At 44.1% G+C, this 19,201-nt stretch overlaps 1 protein-coding gene across 3 annotated transcripts in view; it reads right to left on the reverse strand.

The window, feature by feature from the left end:
• The window catches only part of ANKRD27 (ankyrin repeat domain 27), a 61,971-nt gene that overhangs the window by 4,015 nt on the left and 38,755 nt on the right, over positions 1-19,201 (reverse strand). For all 3 annotated transcript variants that reach the window (XM_079117108.1, XM_079117107.1, XM_079117106.1), the window contains 12 exons: positions 18,700-18,782; positions 17,618-17,733; positions 16,585-16,677; positions 15,111-15,308; positions 13,372-13,440; positions 13,145-13,264; positions 12,035-12,079; positions 9,792-9,914; positions 4,195-4,392; positions 3,246-3,365; positions 1,663-1,824; positions 86-197 (listed from right to left, as the gene is read on the reverse strand). In XM_079117108.1, the coding sequence (XP_078973234.1) occupies positions 86-197; positions 1,663-1,824; positions 3,246-3,365; positions 4,195-4,392; positions 9,792-9,914; positions 12,035-12,079; positions 13,145-13,264; positions 13,372-13,440; positions 15,111-15,308; positions 16,585-16,677; positions 17,618-17,733; positions 18,700-18,782 (1,439 nt within the window). The remainder of the gene's footprint in view (positions 1-85; positions 198-1,662; positions 1,825-3,245; positions 3,366-4,194; positions 4,393-9,791; positions 9,915-12,034; positions 12,080-13,144; positions 13,265-13,371; positions 13,441-15,110; positions 15,309-16,584; positions 16,678-17,617; positions 17,734-18,699; positions 18,783-19,201) is intronic.

The following is a 19,201-nucleotide window of genomic DNA, read 5'->3' on the forward strand; positions in this document are numbered from 1 at the left end:
TTACAATTAAAGGAAAACCATCAAATACCCATGAATTTGCAAATAAGCCTAAGTTGAGAACTACAGAAAGAAGGCAAGCACTTACATTTTTTCCTGATCTTAACGGTCACATACTCCTTGTGGCCTATTTCAGCAACATCATCTAATGAGGCAACACAACTTGGTACGACTTGAAGTAACTCCATTATTTTTGAATTCTACAATTTCAAGGGAAAGGTAACAGGAACTTTTTAAAATCTTCATTAGCAGATTATTACTTGTTTTTGACCTGTTAGTACTGCTGTGACTGTACCAAAAGAAACCTGAAAAACAACTACAAACAAAACTCTGAGGCCATAAAGCCTAGTGTAAAAGCAGCCCTGCAGACTGGGGTCAGTTCAGCAGTAGAACACCCACCCAACACCACAGAAGAAAAAGAAAAGGGAAAAAAAAAAAGAAAGAAAGAAGAGCCTGCATCTGGAACCCAACTCTGCCCTCCACTAGTTACTCTGGGCTGGGAGTTTAACCACTCTATGCAACTGGGTGGCAATAATAGGCTCTATTATTGTATAGTCTGAGGGAGGTTACCAAGGGGCCACTATGCAATAAGTACTCAATAAAACTATCATTATCATTGTCCTTAGACAAAGTACTGAAGTTAAAATACTTCAGTAGCTTTAGGCACTATCATGCTCAGACACACTCAGAAACACTGCTCCACCAGCAAGCCAGGCATCCCTCAACCAGTCAGCTGACACCTAAGATTATTCCCCACAGGCCCACCCCTTGCCAGCCACACACATCTCCTTAAACCACATTTAATCTCCAGATGAAGACAATATCGGGTTAAAAGAAAGTCGCCGAAAACCCAAATTAATATAATAAGCCTATGATTGGGTTGGATTTTGGTGACTTTAACATCTCAGCTAGGTCATCTAATAGCCTAATAGCTATCTATTCCCATTGTGACTAGAAAATCAGATAAAGATTCACCATAAAGACGAGCCGGAAAGCGCTCCCTTCTCCCAGGGGAAAAGGACTTTTCCTTACCAATCTCCATGACAAGGACCCACAGCAACTGGAAAGGGTGATAACCTGATCACGGCCACTCCCTTCGTAGGTTTAGTTTTGTTCTGTAGTACTGGGGATGGAACCAAGGGCCTTGCATGTGCTAGGCAAGTGCTCTGCCACTGAGCTACATCCACTCAGCCCTTTCACATATGTATATATGTATTTTGAGACAGGGTCTCGCTAAGTTGCCCAGACTGGCATCCTCCTGCCTCCTGAGTAGTGGGGATTACAGGCATGCACCACCAGCCTGGTTAAGAACTCAAGTAGTTTTAAATCCACAAACAAAACAAGATTTCTCAATCATGCTGCAAGGATGGTGAAAGCAGAATGGTGCCAAAACTTGCTACTTCCTCTGATGCTTGATCACCTGTAAGTATGCCAGACCAGGTGCCAACTGGAGTACATCCACACAGGCCTTTGAAAACTAACCCTGAAAGAATGATTCCTAGCTCCCTGAGCCTGCCATCTCTGTCCAGGTGGCAAGAACCAGGTATTCAGCCACATCGGTAGACTTGGACTGGGACGCAAGGATCTGGCTATTGCTACCTCAGATCTGGGAGAATCCACAGAGGGCTGTGCAGGAGCCTGGGCTCTAATGCTCTCTACACTCACCTGCTCAGCACAGTCTATGGCCGTGCACTGCCTCTTGTTCAAGATGTGAACGGATGCTCCGTGAAGCAGAAGCAGCTCCACCACAAAGACATGCTTCTCTATCACAGCCTCATGCAGGGCTGTGTTGCCCTTATTGTTAGAAGCATTAATGGAAGCCCCGTGCTAGGAGGAGAAACAGCACAATATAAGGAATGCTAAAACTTCAAGGCAGAATCTTCTGGGTAGGCATGTGGGTATTCACTGTAAGTCTTTCAACTCCTATGTCTGAAATTTTTCTTAAAATGTTGAGGGTAAAGTAACACTAAGAAAAGACTTAAAGATAAAGGTATTCATGGCAGCATTTATTGCTACAGCAGGAAAAAAAAAACAGATTAAACAAACAGGTAACATTTAAAAAAAACTCTGGTAAATCCATACTTACTTGGCCATTAAAAATCATGTTGTTGTTGGCTGTTTATGGGTTTTTTTTTTTTTTTTTTTTTTTTTTTGTACCAGGGATTGAACCCAGGGATGCTTAACCACTGAGCCACATTCCCAGCTCTTTTTATGTTTTATTTTAAGACAGGGTCTCACTAAGTTGCTTAGGGCCTCACTAAGTTGCTGAGGCTGGCTTTGAATTTTTAATCCTCCTGCCTCAGCCTCCCAAGCCACCGGGATGTGTCATTGTACCTGGTTTAATCAATTTTTCTACATTAATTAAAGAGAATACAAAACTGATCTAAAACTACACTCATTTTTTAAAAGTCCACTGAAGTGAACAGTAGGATTATGAACAAGGTGGTGTGACAGGTTGACATATTTGACTCCATGGAAATGTTATAGGCCAGGTTACATGGCCAATGACTATTATGTAGGAAGTGCTTCTCCCATGGGAACGCCCCGCCTCTGAACCCATCAACAGTTGCTTAGCATGACTTGTTTGGCAATACAAAATGACAAAATGGCAATTCTTGCATAATGAAAAATTGTTCTTTTTTGATTCCTATTTCCCCTAAACAATGCAGCATGTAAACACTGATGTTAACAGTGATTGTGTGGATGTTAGTAACCATTCTTTAGTTTGTACCTAGGTAAGGGTCATTTTGACCCACTTCCCCCTCTGCTGATGATCTCATGATGTTAGCTTGTAATTTCAAATCATAGCAACAGACACGTATGACTGATGTGATTTTTGGTAAAAGAACCCCTGCAATCCTATGGTCATGATTGTTCTAGTATCCATTTTGGGGGCATTATGTGAAATAGTCAGCCAGCCAACTAAATAGAGACTCTCAAATTTGGACTTCTCAGTGGTGACTGGTCTGTTCTTAGTTGTGCCCCATAACAGGTGGATTTTCCATGACCCAGAAGACCGCTGGGCTCCGTTCAACTCCCCCATGGTACATGAGGTCAGGCCCAAACCTTCAGCAAAAGCAGAACCCAGGTCCTAAACACTGCATCCTTCATACAACACCAGCCCCTTCCCATCCCAGAACCACTGTGGAAATGTAGTGCAGAGCTCCTCTCCCAGAGGCCTATGACTAATGGGTGGGCCAGCTCAGGGAATAGGGGAAAAGGCCTGCTGTAGCTGGGAGGGGCCTTACCTGTAGCAACAGTGCTGCAACTTCATGATGGCCACCGGAACAGGCATAAATGAGGGGTGTGTTTCCACTTATATCCTTTTTGTTGGGTTTTACATTAGAATCTAATAGATACTTTACCACCTAGCTCAAAGAAGAAAAAAATTCAACTCAGTTAAAACGTGCAAAAAGAAATCCTCTCACTTGAAACTCTGATTTCTCTCTGCTTACTGAGAAGGCTCTTGAGACACATGTCTGACCACAGGGAAAGCAGACCAGATGAAGGGGAAGGAATTACCATCTGCTGAGGGTCTGCTCTGGGCCAGGAAATGCACTTTCCACTAATGTTTTGGTTTAATCTTTACATCTACTCTATGGAGAGGTGGAATTATGACTCAGATTTTACAGATTAGGAAGCTCATGCTGAAAGTACACTGCTGAGTGTTTAGGAGAGAGATGAAGACCTGAGACATGGTCCTTGTCTTTAAAAGGTTGACAGAAGAACTGATAAAGGAAAATGAAAAAAATATATACAAAAATAATCTCTATAAGAAAAATCATACTTTAAGAACATGAACTATTCCAAAATTCTCTCTTGGATCCCTTCTATAGGGCCATGACCATATTTCATAAAGTACTAAATTGTTTGGCACAGACCTAAAGGTGGAGAGATGATCATGACCCAAGTATAGGAGACAATGCTTGCTGGGATCAGAATCAGAATGACAGCTCTGGGTCACCCAGATGTGAATGGCAACGGGCAGAAGGCTGGCTCCACTCCCAGGAGCATGAGAGTTCTGTGCTCTGTTGCTGAGTGCTCCTGCCCTGTGCACCACAGAATCTAGGGAGTAAGGACATGCACCTGTCCTCTGGGCTGGACCCCAAGCCCTTGCCCCTCTGCCCATTTCCCCCAAAAAAGTCTAAATTTCCAAAGAAAGGACCTGCTATACTGCCCAAGAGACAGAGTCCATACCTGAAAGTGACCCTTTTGGCAGGCCAGGTGGAGGGGAATGGCTTGGTTTGCGTTTCTGGCACCTGCATTGGCGCCATGTTTCAACAGGAGCGGGATGAGGTCCACTCGACCATGCAGGGCAGCAACATGCAGTGGGGAAGAGCCGTCCTGGTTGGTCACATTCACACCAAGCCCACTGGCAGGAATCCTTGCCAGCTTCTAATAAATGCAGAAGATGGAAACAGAAACAGAAACATCATCAGTATTTAAGACTTTGGGCTGAAAGAATGAATGTCTCTTGTCCCTGACACACACACAGTTCTTATGCAAAATTTTGGATCAAAGTGGATCTGGAATCACAATGCCCACAGTTGAATTCTTATTACTTTGGAAAGGTGTGATAAACAAAAATAATAACCTCTATTTTTAGTAAAGCAAACTATCTAAAATGATGGCCCATTATGCCAGGCAAATGGTGCTAGGATAAATGTATATCCACACATGGTAATGCTGCATATCAACCTTACCTCACTCCAAGCACAAAAATTAGAAAGGCACCATAGACAGACACGTAAAAGCTACAACTATAAAGCTTCTCAAAGAGAGCAGAGATTTCTTAGATAAGACACACACACACACACACACACACACACACACACACACACACGTGTGCACACGAAATCCATAAAAGTTCAATAAACTGGACTTAAAGAAAACTTTAAATGTTTGCTCTTTGAAAGACATGGTTAAGAAGATGAAAAGGCAAATTGCAGAATGGAAGAAAATGTTTGCAATATATATACCTCAAAGGAATTGGGCTAACCAGAATATAATCATTTTCTAAAATTTAAATATAACAGAAGACAATCCAACTTTTTTAATAGGGAAAAAATTTGAACAGATCTAACACAAAAGAAGACAGGTAGGGCTGGGGAGATAGCTCAGTTGGTAGAGTGCTTGCCTCGCATGCACAAGGCCCTGGGTTCAATCCCCAGCACCAAAAAAAAAAAAAAAAAAAAAGAAAAAGAAAAAGAAGATAGGTAAATGAATGGTCAATGAGAGCACAAAAAGATGTCTACCACACCAGTTATTGGGAAAATGTGAATCAGTCACGAATGACAAACCCAAAGGGTGAGGAAACAGACCAGCAGTCTCCAGGGAGTAGGGGGAAGGAGGCACAGCTACAGGGGGCAGGAGAGTATTTTTGGGTGGAAGATATTCTCTATCTTCATTGTGGTGGGTTTGTCTAACCTCATGGAACTGCTCCTTACTTACCTCCATCCTCCACCTTCATTTTTCTCATGAAACTTCTATATTTCTGCTAGTGGTTTTTAAACCAATCATGCTGATAAAAGAACAATCGATCAAAAAAGGCAAAGAAAACTGCTCTCCAGATCATACTACTAAAAACAACCATTAAACTGTTTATTATTATTATCAGTAGTAGTAGTAGTAGTAGTACCAGGGATTGAATCCAGGGGCATTTAACCATGAGCTACATCCCCAGCCCTTTGTATATTATATTTAGAGACAGGGTCTCATTAAGTTGGTTAGGGTCTTGCTAAGTTGCTGAGGCTGGCTTTGAACTCAAGATCCTCCCACCTCAGCCTCCTGAGCCACTAGGATCATGAGCATGCACCACTGCGCCCAGCCTGTATGTTAATTTAAAGGCTGAATTTTATTATATGCAAATTATTCCTCAAAACTAAAAAACAAAACCAGATATGGGGTGTGTGCCTATAGTTCCAGCTTCTTGGGAGGCGAAGGTGGGAGGATCAATTCAGCCCACGAGTTTGGGACTTGCCTGGGCTACATAAGACCCTTGTCTCAAAAATAATTTTTTAAGGAATGAAGAAAACACATGCACATAAAATGAAATACCCTAGAAAAAAATGTAAGTGGAAACACTACTCACACCCGTTCCAGTGGCCATCACAAAGCCACGGCACTGGTGCTACAGGCAAGGCCCCCATCCCACCTTGCTGGCTGACACACCTACACCCATCAGCAATGGCACCCTTACCAGAATGGCTAAAGTTCATAGGTCAAAACACCAAGTGTTGACAAGGATGTGGAGAGACTAGAACTGAGACTGAGGTAGAAGGTTCACTGGCTCCTATGAATTCAAGACCAACCTGGACAACATAGTGAGATCCAATCTCAATAAATAAACAAATACATATCACAAGTGAAGGAACACGGATACAACAGTGTGATACACGTTGAGCATCCCTAATCTGAAAGTTTAAAATCTAGGCAAATATTCCAAAATTCAGAAAAACTTCTGGTCCCAAGCATTTCAGGTATGGGATATCCAACAAGTACTTTATGATTCCATTGACTACATAAAATTCTAGAAAATGCAAACTAATCTCTTAATGATAGAAAACAGGTGGGTGTTGCCTGGGACAGCAGAGTAGGGCAGCAGGGAAGGACAGTGAAGCAGCAGGGGTAATGCCAGGGAGATGGACAGGCTCCCTAAGGGGTCAGGGAATGACTTCCCAGCGTGCAGACCTGTAACAACTCACCAAGCTGAATATTTACGAGGGCATACTTTAGTGTATCTAAGTTATAGTTCAATAAAAAATAAATCCAACACATAGCACTGAGCTGGAAGAGAATGGTGGTTGGGGGAGGGATGCTGATTTAATTGCAGGCATGAAGCAATTTAGCATTGTGTGTTTTTGAGAGATTACAAAAAGAAAAAAGAATGAGGGGTTTTAAAACTGCAAGGAGCATGAGACTTTATCCAATAAATTCTAGTGGTATTTTAATGTGGATTTTGATTTCTTGTTACAACTTGTGAACTGTGAGGAGGGGAAGCACACCAGGAGCAGGAAAATAACAAACAGCAGCAGCAGGATGCAGCAAGCGACCCAGACCACATGGCACAGACTTGCCCGAGGGCTTTGCTGCATCCCATCCAATCCTTTGAAACATCATCTCCTTTTTAATCCCTAGATTTTTCACAATAGCCCACCTGGGGAAAATTGGTTTTTGGACTGTACAGATCCAGCAACATGGGGACAGATCTAAGTTATATTTTACCCATGTATACCTTTCCCTGTAGGTGAAAAAGCTGTATGTGAATGAAAAAATGTAGTCATTTTAAATATTCTTAGGTTAGAGTAACCTATCAGAAGTTTTTTTTTGTATTATCTTGCAATACTAAGGATAACACTAATCTATCTGTTCTGTAAAGGCAAATTAATTTTCTTATTATGGAACATTTATGTTTATAGTTAGGTAGCTATAACATGAGTGCATACTGTGTACATGATACAGCTCAAAAGAAAAGTAGGATCTGCATGCTAAACGTCACAGAATGTTGATGAAAGAAGTTCAAGAAGGTACTAGAAGAGATGGATCACGTTCACTGAAGACTCAGCATTGTAAAGATGTTATTTCTCCCTAAACTGATTCATAGTTTTCATGCAATTTCTACCAAAATCCCAGCCAAGTTTTTTTTTCCTTAGACATAGTCAAGTTTATTATAAAATGAACCTGGGAAAGCACAAGCCCTGGAACAGCTACAACAGTGCTGGCAAAGTGAGTCCTAGTAGGAGGAATCACCCCACCTAATACTCAGGTTTCCTACAGAGCAACAATAACCAAAACAGTGCAGGAGTGGGAGAGGGGCATATGGATGGACAGAGCAGAACCACAAACCCAGAAGTAGACCCACACAGCATGCAGTCAACTGAGGTGCAGAAGCAGATCAATGGAGGGGTAGCCTTTAGAACAAATGGTGTGAGAACAAGTTAACAGGGCAAAACAAGTAAACAAAACCTTCAATCTGATCTCAAATACTACATGAAAATTAACTCAAACTGGGTCCAGGACTCAACTATAAAATGTAAAATCATGACTTAAAAAATAAAAAAGGAAAAAGTCTTTGGAATCCATGGCTAAGTAAAGAGATCGCAGACTTGACACTCAAAGCATAATCCATAATAGGAAAACTGATAAACTGAGCTTCTAAATTAAAAGTTTTGCTCTGCTGGAGGCCATGTGAATATTTTTCAGATTAAAATGCCAACTGAATGAAAATATTTGCAGGCCATATATGACAAAAAGCTAGTATCAATAAGATATAAATAACTCTCAAAAAACTCAGAAGTAAAGAAAAAATTAGAAAATGTGCGAAAGAAGAGACATTTCACTGAACTGCATGAAAAGATGCCCAAAGAAACACATGGGAAGATGCTGAACATCATCATCTACCAGGGAAATGCAAATTAAAACCATAATGAGACAGCACTACACATCTGTCGGAATGGCTAAAATAAAAATAGTGACAACTCCAAATGCTGGCAAGGATGTGGAGAACATGAATATACTGCTGGCAGGAAAGTGAGATGGTACAGCCACTCTAGAAAGGTCTATTGGTTCCTTGTGAAACTGACAAGGATTTACCCTACATGCCATAGTGCTTGTCAGTTGCACGCTTGGGTTCTGATCCTAGAGAAATGGGAACAGACATTCTGACAAAAGCCTGCTGGAATCTTGTTGAATGAAGCCAAGCCAATCCAAAGCTTACATGTGATTACACCTACGTAATTTTTCTTTCTTCACTTCCCCTTTCCCTCTCCCTCCTTTCCCCTTATTTTTCCCATAAGGTCTAGCTGTGTTGCCCAGGATGGACTCAAACTCCTGGGTTCAAGTGACCCTCCTGACTCAGCCTCCCGAGTAGCTGGGGCAATGCATGCTCACAGAGTAGTGGTTGCCAGGGGTTAGAGATAGTGGGGTAGGAGGTGGCAGGGAGAGGCATGGATGCGGGGTTGTAAAAGGCCACCACAAGTGATTCTTCTTGTGATGAGAAAACTGTTCTCAGCTTGAATGTGCTGGGGGATAGACAAACTTGTAGATGAGAAAACTGCACAGAACTAAATACACACATACAAACAGTCAAAGAGGAACTGGAAAATCTCAAGAGCAATAGATTCTATCAATGTCAATATACTGGTTGAGATTTTATTTTATTTTATAACTTTTTAAAAATATTTTTTTAGTTGTCAATGGACCTTTGTTTTATTCATTTATATATATATGTGGTGCTGAGAATCGAACCCAGTGCCTCACACATTTGAGGCAAGTGCTCTACCACTGAGCCACAACCCCAGTCCAGAGATTTTATTTTTTACGATAGTTTTGCAAGATGTTACCACTGGGGGAAACTGGGCTAAGGGTACAGGGGATCTCTCTGTACTTGGAGGGCAGATCCCTCAAAGTGCAAACCAACATGGGCAAAGGCAGCCAAAAGAGCAAAGTGCAGCCTCCCCAGGGAGCTCCAGCGTGGACAGAGACCCTCAGGCATGTCTGTTCATGACTGCGCTGCAGCTCAGGGGACAGCAAGCATCAGAAACATTAAGCACGTGGGCACAGCCCTGCTGGCTCACCTGCCCATTCAGGAAAGAGGCAGCCCAAGCTAGTCCTGCACAGGGTTAGTTTTTCTCTGCCCTCAGCAAATTAACCACCCCCACCACCACCCCAGCATATCTCAGGGGATGCCTTTTAATAGTCACTTGGTAATTATTTGGCTGGGAAGCAGAGAACTCTCCTAGGGGAGAGAGAAGAATCTGCCAACCCCACCAACAACAACAGAGGGAAAGCCAAACCTTTTGAGCAGGAGCACATTTGGGACACTGACACAAGGGGTGACAGAATTCATGATCTGCTGCACCAACAGCATCATCCACCTCATCCAGGTCCTCCTCTGTCCACTCCAAAAGGTACCGCACCTGGTGTTGGGTAGTAAGAAGAAACAGGATCTAGAAGTTACCTTGGTACCTGTGCAAACTACAGTATCTCACATGCATACTACACACACACTGAACTGTTCCCAAAAGAGGGCCTATGCACCTTCCTCAGCCCCCAAGTAATTTATAAGTGGCTGCTTCTCCATAATGCAGACTCCCAGGGTCACCTGTGCTCAAGCTATTCTAACTCCCTGCAAAGCAGGGAACTTGGAGGGATTAACCTACCATTTGCACAGCTCAAGTTACAGTCTTTCTTCTCTCTTAAAAAGGTACAGACTGGTGCTACTTTGAGGTGAGGGCTTTCAAACTGGTCCTCAGACACTGGGTAAGTACATTCCCCTACACTAGATGTGTGCTTTCAACGACCCATGAGGCAGCTCCAGAGCCCTCCCTTCCTATCTGACAAAACTCTGGATGGGAGGTTAAGAACACATTCCAAAGCCCAAAACGAAAGCGTTGTGGTGGAACCCAAACTCAGGCCTCGACTCCACCCAGTGTTTTTCCCACTGCTGTGCACTAGCTCACAGGTGACAGCATTGAAAAGACCCCAAACAGCTCAAATGTATGTAAAGACTGGTTTCCGAGATGTCAAATTTGGGGAAAGGAAGCAATATAAATACACTTCTAGGCCCTAATCTAGGGGCCAAGAAAATTAGCACATGCCTGTGAAGAGGGACCATTTCCAGAAAGACCTCATCAACTTGAAACCTTGTGTTTTCCAAGTCCCTTCCACATCCCTGACAACTCTGCAGGTGGAAACGCAAAAGCATCTATGCAGGGCTGCAGCTAATAAACTAGAAGGTAAAATCTCAGGCAGTTCTTCTCAGTGAGAAGGGAACAAGATCGGGGTGCAAACCTTGAAGGCAGGTGGCCTTGGGAGGGATTTGGGATGCAAGAGCAGGTGTAGGTCCTTTTGAGTGGTGACTCAAACAAATGGGCAATTTGTCTCTGTTCATGTGCTTCATGAGTGGCCCACCCCACTCTCCCAGTAGGAAACAGAGCAGATGTGTAATGCCACAGGATACCTGTTAGTACTTCTTCACGGGATACCTGTTAGTACTTCTTCACACAGGCTGAGCCACTGGCTCACACCCTGGCTCTTAGTATCTACAGACACCCTCCTTTGCTTCTGCGAAGAATGCTGAGTTCTCCTGGGGCTGGTCTCATGAAAGGAGCTACCCAGCATCAGCCAGACACAGATGCCCATGTTCCCAGAGAGGATCTGCGTGTCATTTTGATTTTGACAAACTGACAGAGGCCTCCAGGCAAAGGCTAACATACTGATAACTAAATTCATATTCTTGCCTCCCAAAGGCTGCAAGAATCTGGCCCCAGCAATTTCTGCTCACCACCTTAAATTCAAGCATCAGTGAAAAACACACATCACCATACTGCTCTCTCAAGATAATGTATTTGAGCTCTTATCTGTTTGTTCGAAGCACCTGATTCACTCCTCAAAGTAGAAGACACACCCCTTTCAGGAAGCCAAAGGATGCCAGGGAAACCACCTTGGGAATTTCATGAAGGCTATCTCCACTGATTCCCACGAGATGTGCCCTCTCCCAACAATGATGCTTAGAACAGGTCCTTCCCTCCTCTCTAGCTAAAGACCCAGAGCACCTTACCCAGACCCCTGCTTGTGACTCCCTGAAGCCCCATGCCTCAGATCTCAGCCTCCTGGCCCAAGAGTTGGAGCCATCCACATGCCATCCAGCCACAGCTCTGGCCTGGCCTTGGCCTCTGCCACCTCCTCCCCCCCCCACAATCCTACAGTCTCTTACTACCAGGCAGCCCACCTTGCTCCCTGGCCAGAAGGCCTGGGCTCTGAGCCCACAATCTGTGCCACTGGGTATGGCTGGGCTTCTTGCCAACATCTCGTCACACTGCTGGAATAGGAACATCTACGAGGCGGGAGCCACATTCACGATGCACCTCCTTACTTGTTGGGAAAATATGACCTCACCATGCACTCAATATGCCACCTTCTCTGTGGAGCTGAACAAAGAAGCCATGCGGCTCCAGACTGGACTGGCGACAAGAAACACAGGCATAGCCTTTTTAAACTGACAGCAAGCTTTTAAAATGCTCTTCCAAAAACTCACCATTTCTAGATCTCCATCAGCAACTGCTCTTAAAAGTTTTTCTACCTTAATAAAAGGAAAAAGAATGTTAGGGAAAAGATTTTAATAATAAAATATCAACAGAAATAATAGAGACAAAGATTTTAATAATAAAATATCAACAGAAATAATAGAGACATCTGAAAACCTAGTGGCCTTCATTTGTCTCAGCATGTGGTGTTAGAGTGGCCCATTTATTACCTTCTGACAAACCCTAAAGCTGCTTGGGCAGAATCTGGAAAGTGTGAGTGTCATTGCCACTTGTAAAATGTAACTATTAATTATGTGAAGGTGAGATACGGCAACCCTGACAGACACCTAAGGAGACAGCCACCCTGATTCAGAACCACGCATACTTGGGTCTTGTTAACACTAGGCTAAGGGTGCCACAGGGGTGAACAGCCCTCCCAAGGATGATGTCAGGCTTCTGTTACACTGGACCACATCTCTTGCGTTCTTTGCTGTGGTTCCCATGGAGCTAAGCTTGTTGTACTCTTTGAGCTTGGGGTTGCAGGGAGCACTAGGGCAGTCAGAAGATCATCAAAGGAGCTAAGCAAGTGTCATCCAATGGTCCATTCCTCAGTTAAACAATGAGGCAGCTCCCCTGGACTGACACTGAATCAACTCTAAGACAAGTTAAAAGGGGAAAAAAAAAAAACCTCAGGCTATAAATCAGCTTTTACAAAATGCAAACTGTCCATATGTCAATGTTTACCTAAACTCAGCGAAAAGTCAGGAACTTAATCACATCAGGTGATTAAACTGGGTGCTCAGGGGTCAGTGTGGAGGGAGAGGGCACAGAACATACTTCATAAGAGGTCTGAAACCAGTGGGACTATAGGTAGCTTTACTTATATTCTTCTTAGAATATATTCTGTCTCTGTATCTTTGTCTGTTGCTCTGTCTGTCTGTCTGTCTCTCTCTCTCTCTCTTTCTCTCATACACACAGAGGGCACTGACCTTGGCCTCCGCAGAGGAGAGGTTGTGTGAGTAGCTGCATGAGTAACAGGCAGAATGGGCAGCTCTCACCAGGATGCCTCAAAACCAGGGCCACTAGGTCCCCTTCACTGACCTCCCACCTGGAGGCCTTACCTCTCGATAGTCCTTCTTGGTCTCTTCCTGTCTGGAGCTCCCTGACATGGAAGAGAAGCTGGAGGTGGAGGACCCCTGGCTAATGGAATCCACAGAGCGCTGAGGGGACTGTGTGGGGACCTGCAGTAAAAGAACCCAGATGAGACATGGGGATATAGACACGTGAGAACCAGAGGAGAAGCCCCTGGGCTCCAACACGAACAATGAGCACAGCCCTGTTGACTCACCTCAGAAGATCTCCTTTCCTTGGGCCTCCTTTCCAAGGACAGATGATGGGTTTCCATTATAGAGAGAATCTAGGAGAACAAAGAGGAAATTAAAAGCCCTGAATGAGACAGGCTGCAACAAACACTATCACCCACTCCCTCTCTGCCTGCCTGTCCACTTGGAATTTCAGCATAGCAGGAGTCATAGGTCCTGCAGCCCAGGCAGATCTGCTCAGGTGGAACCAAGACCTGAAGCAGGTGGGAATTTATTCAGGATCACATGAACACAGCAGGGCTTCCTCCCAGCACATGGTGCTCCTCCTGTCCAACTGGGTGTCAGTGCTACCTATGAAGACCTCAAAGGCTTCCTTGTCTGGCCCCCAGCTGGTTTGTCCACTGAGAGTGACCTTCCCACCTACACCCACAGATCTCAAGCAGGGGCAGCTCAGAGTCATGTCAAGAGGGCAGCCTCTCTCTTCTCTGCAACTCTCCTTGCAGAAGGGCCTTTGGTATAAGCCACAAGGGCAGGAGAACCATCCTGCTGAGGTTCCCCAGCACATCAGACCGAGGGTGGCACTCCTCAGGCCTCTTAGCTACTGCAAAACTGAGACACTGTGAATTTGGGGGGCAGTACAGTCAACACCCCCTGAACCAGGGGCAAGAACTTAACCCTTCAAAACCAGTGCTACCACAGACCTTAGGCTAAGTGTTCTTACAACACGCAAAAACAATAATAAATAATAAACTCACACTTAGTGATGGCTGCGTTTATAGCACAGATCATAGTGATGATCTCATTTATAAGTGAAGGTGAATGTTTATCTCCAAATCCATCAGGCCATATGTCTGAAATGTGTACAACCTTTCATATGTCAGTCATACCTCAATAAAGAGGTTTCAAAAAGACAAAAATTGTGCTACTCCCAGAATAAGTTGTGAACAGCTGAAAGAACTCCCTGGATCACATGAACCAGGGAAAACTGGAAACCACCAAAGAGAGCAGGTAAAACATCAAAAGGCAGGAAGTTAGGCCGGGGTGAAGGGCAATGACCGGAGTACTCTAATAAAATGGAATCACTTCTGTGAGCCACGAATCACTGATATTCTGGGCACCCACAGAGGGCTACACCTCATATGCCTACTGTTTTTTCTCTGGTAAGTCCTCCAACCTGCCTCTCTTAGGTACCCTGCCCACCAGAGAGGCAGGGATACAGGAACTGGTCTCCCTGAGCCACCCCCTTCCCTGCTCATAAAGAATGGGGAACACTTTCACCACAGGATGCCAAAACCATGTTTCCAGAAGATATTACCAGGAAAAGGGGAGTGAGTTACTATAAATCATTTGTGAAAGAAACTATACCCAATGATGTTCAAAATCAACTAAAGTTTCTACAAGCTGAAGTGATAGAAAACAGGGTTTAGACAGTGTTCATTCTCCCAATTCCCTGCCCTTGCTTTTCTCATCCAGAGCCATTGTCCCATTTTTCACCCAGTCCATTTGCTGGTGAGCACAAAGCACTCAGAGCCTGGGGCCAACTCTGCTGGGAATGGCTCCTGGAACAACAGCACTGAGAAAAACTGCAGTGAAACTGAAAATAATATAAATAAGTAAAACCTATTAACAACAAGGTCCCAAATGTAGCAGAGCGCACACAGGCCAAGTTCTGCCCTCAGGCACTAATGCACATTGTCCAGCAAGGCCAATCTATGGACATTGATTTTCTACAGTCATACTGCTGCTAAGAGATGAAAAGAGCTACCTTGGAGTTTAGTGCACATTTGAGCGGTGTTTCTTTCAGTCTGTTCTGGATCTCTGTGGGTGCTCCATTCTGTAGCAACGTCTCTATGATGCCCTGGTAACCCCAACGTGCAGCTATGTGTAGGGGTGTGTCTCCTTTCTCATTACCAATATCCAGTCTGCATGCCTGCACGTCGTAGTAGACCAAAGCCTTCACACACTGCAGAGAAATTGGAAAACATCAACATCTGTGGTCATGCTCAATTCATGTTCTGGTTCAACTAAGGCTCTACTCATCAAGCAAAGGTGCAGCAATGGACAGTATAACTCAAGGGTTCCATGCTATCTGATCAAGACATCTCAGTTTTTCAAAAGTTCAATAAGAAATGGCTGACTGAAACTGTGTCTCCAAGGACAGGACAGTTACCATGGCAGATCATTCCTCAGAATGCTGTCCTTTATAAGTCTGCTTGCAGGATTGGTCTTTGGCCTGCAACAATTCCTGGGGCACTTGGATTTGGGGATCATTCCCACAGTTCCATAACTGAAAAGGTGGCTCACGGGGCCTCCTGTTTTGTAAAACAATGTGGTTTATGCTGAACATTTATTTTCCCTCTAGAGAATGAAATTTCTCATGCTATTGAGAGGGTGCTCAGATGACTAGTCTTCAATAACATAAATCCCTAATGAACGTCCCTGGCAGATCACATTGCCTGTGTGCTGTTATGTTATGCTGGAGGAACTAAGCACATCCTTTTGTGACTTCATAGAGAGAGGACTGTTTGAAGCTCAGCGCTGGTTCCCTCTGGACTTCATCCTTGTCCTTTTCCCTTTGCAGATTTTTCTCTGTGTCCTTTCACTGTCATAAACCACAGTCATAAGAAGTATGATTGTATTCTGAGTACCAGGAAATCATTAAACCTGTAGGTGGTCTTAAAGACCCTTGACACAATCCATGGCAGATCATCGTGCAGCTATTAAAGAATGGGTGCAATGAACACTGGTGGACCTAGAGGACTTCCATAAGTAGCACTAAGGTAAAAAGCACAGTGCATAAAAATAGAAGGGCGTGATCCCATTTCCATACAACAACCACCGAACTCAGCCTAAACCCTGCATATATATAAATCCATCTTTATATAACTCTGGAGAGGAGGACAAGGTAGAGTGAGTAGCAAAAAATAACACATACAAAATAAAACAGTAAGAGGAAATGAAACTTATAAGATTCCTAGACATTATTATCAAAGGGAAAGATTGATCATATGCAAAAATAAGAACCAGATGGCAGCAGGCATGAAGAAAAATGGGCAAGGAAGGAAAATGGGATGAAGATAAGATAATGGGCAATTAAGTTTTAGATTTCTGTTACTTTGATTCAGTATCCGTAATACATTTAAAAATTTTAATTAAAAAATTACACGCCAATGTTCCGATAATTTACCAACACAAAATTGAACTAGTCAGAAATTCACATTTCTCCCAGTGCCACTTACATCTTCATGACCATACGTGCAGGCCAGGTGGAGTGGGGTGTTGCCATTGTTGTCCTGCACCTCAGCATTGGCCTTGTAGTGCAGCAGCAGCAGCTGGCAGAGGAGAGAAGACAGCAGGTGAGCCCCAGCAGGAAGTGTGTTCTTGAGGCTCACAGGGGGAGGTCATTTGTTCCCATCTTAAATCTTATTTATTTTTATAGGTTAAGCCTTTCTAAGCCCAAAATGTGAAATCCAAAATATTCCAAAAGTCTGAAACTTTTCTTTAGTTTTCTTTTTTCTTTCCTGTGTGTGTGTGTGTGTGTGTGTGTGTGTGTGTGTGTGTGTGTGTGTGTGTATGTGCGCGCGCATGTGCACGTGCACACGTGCGTGACACTGGGAATGGACCCTGGAGTCTTGCATGTGCTACACAAGTATTCTACCTCTGAACCACATCCCCAGTCCCCAAAATCTGAAACTTTGAGCACTAACATCACAAGTGAAAAATTCCATACTTGGCCTCAAAAAACAAGGTCAAGAATAGGCACAGTTAAAATACAGTATAAAATTACTTTTAGGCTATGTGTATAAGGTATATAAGAAATCTGAATGAATTTTGTGTCTGGACTTGGGTCCCACTCCAAAAATAGCTCATTAGAAATGTGCCAATACTCCAAAGTCCAAAAATACCTGAATTCCAAAACACTTCGAAGCATTTAAGATAAGGGACACTCAAACTGTACTCCTATTAAAATGTTGTTACCGTACTCATTTTTCCTATCCAAAAGTTTAGAGATAAAAGAAAAAAAGTCTACAGTCCCACCCTTCTTTCTGCAGATGACCAGGAAGCTTCACATCCTAACCTAAGGATTTTGTCCAGCAGCCCTTGGCAGGGGCCCTGGACTCCTAGTACCCTCTGTACTGCGACAGCAGCACCCATGCGGAATGAAGAAGGTGTGGCACTGGGAGAGACTGGGGTACAGCACAGCCAGCCTGACCATAAAGCCCCCATGCAGACCTGAGCTCATCTGAGCACCAGGAAGGCCCTGCTGCTCACCGTCACGCTCTGATAGCCCTTCTGGCATGCCAGATGAAGAGGAGTTGACCCGTGATAGTCTGTGGCGTTCACTACAGCACCCTTGGAAACCAGGAGGTCGATGAGAGATGCCTGCCCTACAGAACAGAAGGACTTCAGAATGGAGAAGGAAAGAGATGACCTTCCCATACCTAATGTGAAACTCCAGCACCACCTCACCCTCCTTTGCCCTGGCAGGAGACACAAGGAGACATATTTCTTGTTTGAGAGGAGCCAGAGTTAATGTCAAGTCAGGCTCTGCAGACTCAGAATACTTTGGGGACTCAGACCAGGTCTACCTTTTGGCAATAAAAGGCAATGGAAAAGAGCGTTCAATATCCATAGGAGAGTACGTGATTCGTCAACTTATAGGGTAGAACATTGTAAAACCATTCAAAATACTGACAAGGAGAAGTGTTCTGATACATTGACAAGTGAAAAACAACACAGTTCAGAATAGCATGAGCCCCACAATATCATACATTTTATATACACATACATATAAGCATGCAGAAATTTTAGATACTAATGAATCAAAATTATCTCAGGGAGATAAGAGGATGGTTGGTGACCCTGGAGCAGTCTGTTTTCTACCTTGAATATACACTTTTAAAGACAGTACAAAAAAACTTCTTTTGAAGCAGGGTCTTGCTGTATTATGCAAGCTGGTCTTGGACTAGCAATCCTCCTGCCTCAGCCTCCTAAAAAGTTCAGATTATAGGCACATGCTATCAGGCCTGGCTCAAAATTATCTTTTAAAACCAGTGTTATAAGAACCCCAAACTGACAACCAGAGACCATTCTCATAGCTGGGATGCCAGTCCTCCTTCACTTGCCCAGCAGCCAGGGCAGTATCTGGAAGTATCTCCACACAGTGAGAACCATGTGTATCTGCCCATCTCCCAGGAGGTAGCCCGGAGCCATCTTCTCTCTCCTGCCCTCATGTGCTAGCCGCACAGTACAATCCCTTCCACAACCCCCATCAGCCACGCCTGGGCTGGGTCACATTTCTGTGCCACCCGCTTGCCTCAATAACCCACAGGAGCCAGCCCAAGACCACATACCACAGAGAGCAGCCACATGAAGAGGTGTATGACCCCTGTCATCTCTGGAAAATGGAGTGACAACTGAGGGATCATTCAGCCTCCTAAAATAGAGGAAGACACACACACACACACACACAAAAAAAAAACACCATGAAAGGGCCTGGCACAGCCTCTTCCTGACCAGGCTGGACATGCCAGTGACTTGGGGCTGTAAGAGAGATCATGGGATGTGACCCAAGATGGGTCTCTTCTATCTCTACTGTCCCAGGGATTAAGCAGCTCCTGCTCAGATTCCTACAGGGTGAGGACCTTGAGGTCCACAGTTTCAGTGTTCTCTCCCCATCGATCCTTTAGGCCTCAGCACCCCACAAGACAGCCTGTTTAGGATAACGGGAAACCAAAAATGTTACCATGGAAAGTAAAAATCCCCCCATCCTGAAACCCCCTTTCTGAGGCTGTGACAGGTCCTGCTGTAGCCTGCCCTGGTATCTGGCCCAGTAGTATACCCAGTAGGTATTTT

Source organism: Sciurus vulgaris, assembly GCF_902686455.1.
Source record: "Sciurus vulgaris genome assembly, chromosome: 17".
NCBI classification, from domain to species: domain Eukaryota; kingdom Metazoa; phylum Chordata; class Mammalia; order Rodentia; family Sciuridae; genus Sciurus; species Sciurus vulgaris.